This window comes from Solanum stenotomum, chromosome 10 (genome assembly GCF_019186545.1).
Source record: "Solanum stenotomum isolate F172 chromosome 10, ASM1918654v1, whole genome shotgun sequence".
NCBI classification, from domain to species: Eukaryota; Viridiplantae; Streptophyta; class Magnoliopsida; order Solanales; family Solanaceae; genus Solanum; species Solanum stenotomum.
The window spans coordinates 34,800,310-34,808,631 of NC_064291.1; the positions used below are offsets into that span (position 1 = coordinate 34,800,310).

General features: G+C 27.8%; 1 protein-coding gene across 1 annotated transcript; it reads right to left on the reverse strand.

Moving 5' to 3' along the window:
- Window positions 1-6,111: 6,111 nt before the first annotated feature.
- On the reverse strand, window positions 6,112-7,419 carry LOC125841783 (protein BIG GRAIN 1-like A). The gene has a single exon (XM_049520950.1). The coding sequence runs from the start codon at window positions 7,338-7,340 to the stop codon at window positions 6,168-6,170; it is 1,173 nt and encodes a 390-aa protein (XP_049376907.1). The 5' UTR covers window positions 7,341-7,419; the 3' UTR covers window positions 6,112-6,167.
- Between the last annotated feature and the right edge of the window lie 903 nt (window positions 7,420-8,322).

The window sequence follows — 8,322 nt, forward strand, 5'->3', positions numbered from 1 at the left end:
CGTTTCGACTTATATATATATATATATATATATATATATATATATGCTACCATGTTAATATTACTATTTCATTTGTATCAATTTATGTAGAACGAATAAAATTAGGAGAATCATAAACTAAATTTGATATAATTTTTAAATATTTTAAGTTGGTAATTATTGTAAGTTTAGTACTTTTTACGCAATTTTTTAAAAATATATATTGCTTCTTCTATCCTAATCACATGTGAAATTTTGAGAGTCAACCAAATTTTAAATATCATTTTTATATTTTTAAATTATTATTTGTTGTGATTTATATTACTACTCTTCTATAACATATTAAAAAGGAAAGTAAGAAAAATAAAAATTGAAATTGAGAAAGTACAAAATTATATATAAATAGAGAAAGTTGAAGCAAAAGGGCGAACCGATCAAATTATCGACTGACTGTAAGTTACTCACATTCTCTTCAAAATTATAGTGATTTATGTTACTATTTTTTTTTAATTAAATACATAAATGCTGAAAGGAAAATTAAGAAATTACGATGATAACATAATTAGAGAAAATTCAAGCAGAAGCATTTTTTAGTGGAGCCTTAGCACGTGAACCCATAGGAACAATCTTTTACGAGGTGCGTAGTATTCTTTATAGCCGTTACGAAAGCTTCCGAAGAGAAAAAGGTCTTTGCTGCTTGACTGCATGAACCAGGTCCAGGTCTTGCTTTTGACATTCCCGCTGAAAAAGACTAGATCTACGATCACACTTCAAGAGTGAGCCTCGAAAAAGTCAGGACTTTTGGACAGATTCCAATATCCGACCCATCTCTTTCTGCCGATTCCCCGGGTTGTGAGCAAATTGGTCAATTGACCGACTAACCTAAGTTTCTCTATTCACTCTTATACATAACTTCCTAAAAGAAAAGTAAGACAAATAATTAAAACAGAAAAAGTACTAAATATAAATATAGTAATTGATGTATTTCTTTTTCATAATTTTTAAATTCATAAACACTAACAAAACAAGGTAAGATAAATAAATTAAAACAGAGAAAGTACTAAAATAATTAGAAAAAATTGAAGCACTGGTCAATTGATCAATTGACCCTAAGATCCTCTATTCACTCTTCTCTTCTATTATATTAGAGAAGCGATGATTAGGTACATCTCTCTAAGTAAGGTTAGATTAGAAATTTAAATTTTATATCTAAAATTGGGTACATCTGTATTGATAGAATTTTTGGCGTTTTAATTAATAATTTTTCCTTACTTTTATCTTTCATAAATTTCAAGTCTATTACATCGAAACTTCTATTAAAAAAATAGCATTATAAAAGTTTTATATAATTAAATCAAATGTGTATATTAACACTAGTAAAACTGGATGATATAGCTAGATATTGTCAATGAATTCAATCGAACAACAATATTTTTAACATGGAATATAACTAGTATATTTTAAGAAATTACTATCTGAATAGATGATAATTAAGTTTGAACCTATAATTTTAAACGTTTAACGAATTTAGTGATAAGAATCTTAAGGTCAAATCAATAAAGTTCATATTTCAAAAAAAAAAAAAAAAAAAAAAAAAAAAAAAAAAAAAAAAAAAAAAAAAAAAAAAAAAAAAAAAAAAATATATATATATATATATATATATATATATATATATTGACTCTCTTGAAATTCTGAATACACTTGTGTATGGAAGATGAGTATCCTCACAACACGCATGAAGCCATGAAGTGTAAGATCCAAGAAAAAAGGACTTGAGCTAACTATACATAAGATGTACAATATGCTATAAATAAAGGGGTTTTCATCATGTAAGGAAGTGAAGTTTAAAAATGGTTGGTGATGATCATTATTAATATATGGGACATCCTTGTTAACAAGTTGGTAGTTGCAGCTGCAAAATGGGATGGCAGAAGCTGCAGGTACCTGACCTTATGCTTCAAAAAAACAAAACCATACAAATAGAAACAGATAATCACTAGCTCACAAAACATTTTTTTGTACAATTGGATGGTACACATCAATATTGACTACTCTTAACTACTTTATTTTTTTTAGGTCACTTAACTGTTAGGATTTTGCTCTGATTTTCTTATCGTATTTTAAGTCTTATTTTTTTCTTAAAGGAAAGTCAAAGTATTATCATAAATTCTTGAACTTTTTCTAAAAAGAAAACATAATTATCTTTCATATTTGATTTATTATTTCCGTTGAGAAAAAATTTGGAACTCTATAAATTGAATACTCATCTTCTCAAATCAAGAACACATGCAATAACATCCACAATATAGTCGTTACAAGAATTTTATTTATGGGGAGATTTTTCTCCCAACTACAATATTTCATTTTAGTACTAGACCTTTTAAACGAAAGATCTTTATTTTTATATATGCATAAAAAATATGGAAAAAGTCTAGTTTCTTCTATTTATTGATAGAATGTATTTTACCCTATAAATATTCCTAAAGCGGAAAAGGATCATATTTGCCCTTAAACTTTTAGAAAAGGGTCATATTTACCCTTCGTCATATTTTTTTTGATATATTTATCCTTACCATCCAACTTTGGGTACATATTTGTCCTTGTACAGTTAAGTATTGTGACACCATTTTTATTAGTCTACATGGCTCCATGTATATATATTTTTATTATAATTAAAAGTTTACTTTCTATTTAGTATTCTATCCAACCCATTTAGTAAATTTTGACTCAACCAAAATAAAGACCCATTTACCCAATTTCAATACCCATTAGAATTTTATTTAATGGGACTATCATTCTGAAATCGGGTTAATTATTGATAGAATGTACTTTACCCTATAAATATTCCTAAAGTAATGAGGTGAATCTAAATTAATCGGATCAATATATTTCACATATCAATCATAAAATTAAATTAAACCAATATATATATACATACTCTAACTCTAACTCCAACTCATGATTCATGATCAGAGTATATTTAAATCTAAGTAGTGTGGTGAAAAGGAAGAATCCTTACTTTTTAAATAAGCTAAAAGTAAGAAACATTGATAAGAACTAAAGAATATAATCATGAAGGATTTGATAGCGATATTTATAGAGCAAAATAATATTTTTTTAATTAGGAAAAAAACTAATTAATTAGTAGGTCAATTCTAATGCATGTAGTTTAATTTAGCCTACCAACAGGGTTGTGGTGCATCGATGAAATTATTCCATTCTTAATCAGAAGTTTTGGGTTCGAATCCTGAGTATGAAAAAAATCTTGTTGGGAGCATCATCCTTGAATGGGTGTGATCCAAATTTATTCGGGGCTCTAATATTGCTGGCTCCGGACACAGAAATGGAGAAGAAAAATAGTTTAATTTAGCCTTGTTGATTAAACTTGATTATATTAATTCTCAAACATTATTCTTCTCATGATTGCTGGCAACTTCCCCACTCACCAACCCTATGGAAGCTAAGAGGAAATACCAAAATTAATGAGCCACTAACTTCTAACTTATATTATGCAAGAACAAAAATCTTTACAAACTCAATAATTATTAGAGGACTTTGTTAGAATAATCCATTTTAATTAATTGAACTTAGTTACAAATCCACCACTTTGCTTAAACAATGCACATTCCTCTTTGCTGCTAATCATTTTTATCATGTTGGATTTTGACTAAAAAGATTCCAACTAAGCGTAGAGGTACTTAAGTTGTTAATTTTAAAATTGATAAACTTAATTTGCATGCTCGTCACGTAGTGCTTTATCATTTACTCTTCATTCTCTTAATTAATTAATTCTCTGTTAATTTTTTTTTTTCAAATGTCAGCCACATGATATTGAATATTGAATATAATCAAATAATTATTTAGGTGTATGTTCTTCTGATGGATTTAATGTAGATTATTGAAGTGTGAACGGTTCTAGCTAGACTTGCAATGATCAATTGGTAGTGAATTGTTGAATATATAATAATTATGATAATTTAGAATTTTTTATTCACAAATTGTTTTTGTTAGAGAATGGAGATGATGGATATTGATGAACTATGATGGTGATTAATGAAAAGTTGAGAAGACCACTTGATCTAAATGTATAATTCTAGTATGATAGGAGGGTGTAATTAGCTAGAAAAATAATTAGTTGCTAATTAATAAGCTTAATTAAGCATATATCAAACTTACATGAGATTTTATTTACAAATTAGTTACAATCGCATCCTTCCTTGACTGAAAATAAAAATTGTTGACGCAGTCCTCCATTGTGTATATATTCAGTTCATCAATGACTTTGTTTAGATTAAACTATACAAAATTTATTTATTTAAATCACGAAATGAAATCACATATTCAAACATCGATACAATGGTGATGATGAATGTATATATAAAAAATGTAGGTTCGAAATGATTTTATTGATTGAGACATTAAATTAAATTAAAGAATATTGAGATGGTCCCTATATTTGGATAATAATGGATGAGAAGCCGACTCTCTTTTCGTTTTTAACCTCTTTCATCCGTAGAGAAAACACAAAATTTACAAAAAGGACAAAGTTTATCAAAGGAAATGAACTAGGGTTTCAAACTCTATTTTGCAGGTCATTCATTATTTATTAATTTCTTCGATTCAAAATAAATAAACTTCTATAGGTGTGGACTGTGTCACACCCCTATTAATTAAAAAAAATATCGTCCGTTTCATATTATTTGGTTTTGATATATCTTTAAGAAATTTTTAATTAGATGTGAATTTTATTAAATTAATTATATTAATAATGTTTTGGAACTTTAAATTTGATTACTACTATTATTTTATGTAGCTATTTAATATTTCTTCCGTTCAATTTTAATTGTTATGGTTTCCTTTTGTAGAGTCAAATTATATGAATTTTGACTAACATTTTACGATGTATTTTTTCATGTAAAAAATTATAATTTATTGTACTTTTCGTATAATTTTTGAATATTCAATTTTTTTGTTTAAAGTATCGAATTAATGTAATCTAATTTAACTTTGGAAATTAGTCAAATTAACTTTTGAAAAGATAATTAAAAATGGACGGAGAGAGTACTAAGAGTAGTCATATAAAAAATTAACTCTTTTTATTTGCTGAAATGAATTAGTAAAATAGATATATAATTTTAGTACATGGGCGAAGTAAGAATGCAACAGAGAGAGTAATTTATCAATATCATCCTTTAGCTTTTACTCAAACTATACTTAAAGCAAGAGATAGTTGGAAAATCCTATTAAAAAAAAACTAATACAACTTTGAACTTTAATATGTTAATTCATTTTGAATTATAGAGAAGTGTTTAAAATTTATTTATTTTGGATTGGAGATCATATTATACTCCCTCCCGTCCATATTAAGTGAATTGTAGAAATATTTTTCATAGTGCAAAAGAATAATAGTGAATATAGCTTTTATTTATGTTCTTAATATCATTTTGATAGGACATGTCATACGCAATACAATTAATATGGACGAGTTCACAATTTCACCTCAATACTATTCGTAGACAAAATTTAAACTCAAAGGAAAGAAGTCATGAATTCCAAACTCTTTCCTAATAAAAAGAAGATGATGTTTTAGTCATACCTAAAATTTGAGGAAAATGTTAAAGAGAAAAAGAAAGTAAACAATCGAAAAAGTAGTATGTAAAATAGAAAAAACAGAAACAAGTGCAATTTTTGTTGGACATTGTATAGGGATTTGTATTATAGGAATGAAACACAACACCAAAAGATGAAGCATAAATTCAAGAGGAGAAGAAAAAAAAAGAAAGCAAATCCCTTTAACTTTTCCCAATTCCAACGAAAACGAACAAACATCTCTTTGCCATTCATTCTGTTGCTTCTCATTTCGATCTCGAATCTTCAATTTTTACTCTTTTCCTTTTTCCCTTTCCTCTGTTTTATCAAAAATCTATCACTATCTAAACTTGCCTAGGGATCTTCCCAATCACCCCATTCTCTTCTCTTTTTTTCTTTTTTTTTCAAAACATTTAGTCTTCGATCCTACCTTCCTTTACCTTTTCTCAAATATAATAAATTCATATCTATCAGATGTTGTAGTACTTCTAAAAAGGACAGAATAATAAAAGTCGATTTATTGGAAAAATTAATTGATCTATATTATCATCAAGATTCAAATACTAAATCACATTGTCGGCTGGCTAACTAATGATAATTTAATGAATGAAACCACTTGCGATTCCTCTATTGGTATCAACATATGTGGTTTCATAGACAGGCAGTTCGTCACAAAATCTTTTGTTACCGAAAAATGCTAAGTGATCAATTTCAAACAAATCTGAACTTGAACAACTTGCTGCATCATCATCATCTTCATCTGCGTAATCAACAATGTAATCATTCTTATATGAATCAACTTCAAACTTCCTGTTCTTCTCTGCATTTCCTTGGGATTTGGGCCTACGAAGATTGTCTGAATCGTGGTCATATATGGATTTATGACCACAAGGACGACAATCTTCGTCAACAATAACACTAACAGGGTTGAATCTGACTGTCCTTTTGACAGAAGTTTGAGAGAATTTTGGTGGGGTTTTACTTAAACAGGATCTTGAAAATGATGAACAAATTGAAGAAGATTTTGAATTCCTCTCATCTACTTCATGAAAATGTCCTCTGTTTCCGCCATTTGCGTCCTTCAAATTCTTCGATTTGTTATTGAAAATGGAAGTGAGAAAATTAGTAAGACGACCCCCTGGTGAAATGGGCTGTTTCACTTTCTTCAAATTGTTGTACATTTTCAAAGCAGTTGATTTCGACTTGCTCTCTTCATTTTTATTTGCTTGTTGATTGTCAAATGAATAGAGTTTAGTATCTCTACGCGGTGAAACACTGGCTCTTCTAATCGATCTAGTTCTCGATGCAGCAAAACAAGTTGTTGAAGAAGAAGAAGATTTTTCAGAGTAAAAAGAGTCGGGTTCAGATGAAGATGCAGAGAGAGTACCAGAATTGGATTCAGATGAAGTTGAACTGAAAAAGAGTGAATCATAATTAATACTATCCAATTCACTAGACGGACCTCTTCGTGCTTTATCTTTCACTTTTTTCTCCATCCATTTCTCAATCAAACAAGCCCTTCGAAAACTAGCAATTTCTGTTTCATCTTCTACACTCTTCTTCTTGTTGTAAATATTGGCAACGCCTTTCGGTTTCAGTCCAATATTGGCGCTGCTGCTCTGTTTTCTTGTTTCTAATTTTGGTAATTTGAAATCTTCTCTTCTTTGATCATAACCATCAATGGAGCGGTAGATTTCGTCAAGAAGCGAAGATGAAAATGAAGGGTTTTTGTGATGTCTCCTAGACAACTTATCCTTCTCCATATTATACATTCAATTTTTATTTTTTTTGTGTTTGTGAGAAAAGTGAAGGAATGAGAATAAGGAAGCGAGAAAAAGGTTGAAGCAAGTGTGAATGAAGAGAAAGAGGGGAAGAAAATGAGGGTTATAAAGGAGTGTCATGCGCGTGCATGCTTTACTTCTAATTAATTGCCAGTTTGGCAAAAATAAATTATTAATTAATAGAAAAATTAATTGGAGGGGGGGCATTTTTATTCATTTTAAAAATTGTATATTTTCACACAATTTCATTCACTGCGACTTTTCCCTTTTTCGGTTTTTTTTTTTAAAAAAAAAATATATTATTATTTGTTTTTTACTTTTTCTATATTTGAATATAAAACCAGTAATAATTACTTAATGTGAAGAGTTTCTACATTTTCGGAAATGTCTCTAAACGGATAGTTTAATACTTAACGTATTTTTTGAATTGCTTATTTTGACGATATAATTTAGTACCCAATATAAATTCATATGTTTTTATTAATAAATAGTATGCAAAATATCTTATTACTTTATAAACTTGGCACAGTAATATACCGAAACTTTTATTATTTAGGTTAAGGGTTTGTTTGGTATGGCACCTAAAAACTCATTATTAGAAGCGTTTTTTTAAAATATCTTTTCAGAAAAGTGTTTTTCATAAAAAGTCATTTGTGTTTGGCAAATTAATTTGAAAAGTGCTTTTGATAAGCAATTTGTGTTTGGGTAAATTTTTTCAAAAAAAAGTGCTATTGAGAGTCAAATTATGAAAAAAATGTAAGTATCAATGTGTTTTAATATTAAGATTATTTTATAGAGAGAAATTATTTTAAACATCTAATACAAAAAATTTAATTACATTTTTAATTTAATTAATTAAAATGTACATATTCAAATTTTCAATCAGTATTATAAATCGATAAATATTGTTGAAATATATTGAAAATAAGAATATTTTTGTTATTTTTTTAATCTATTTTTGGATTCAATCTTA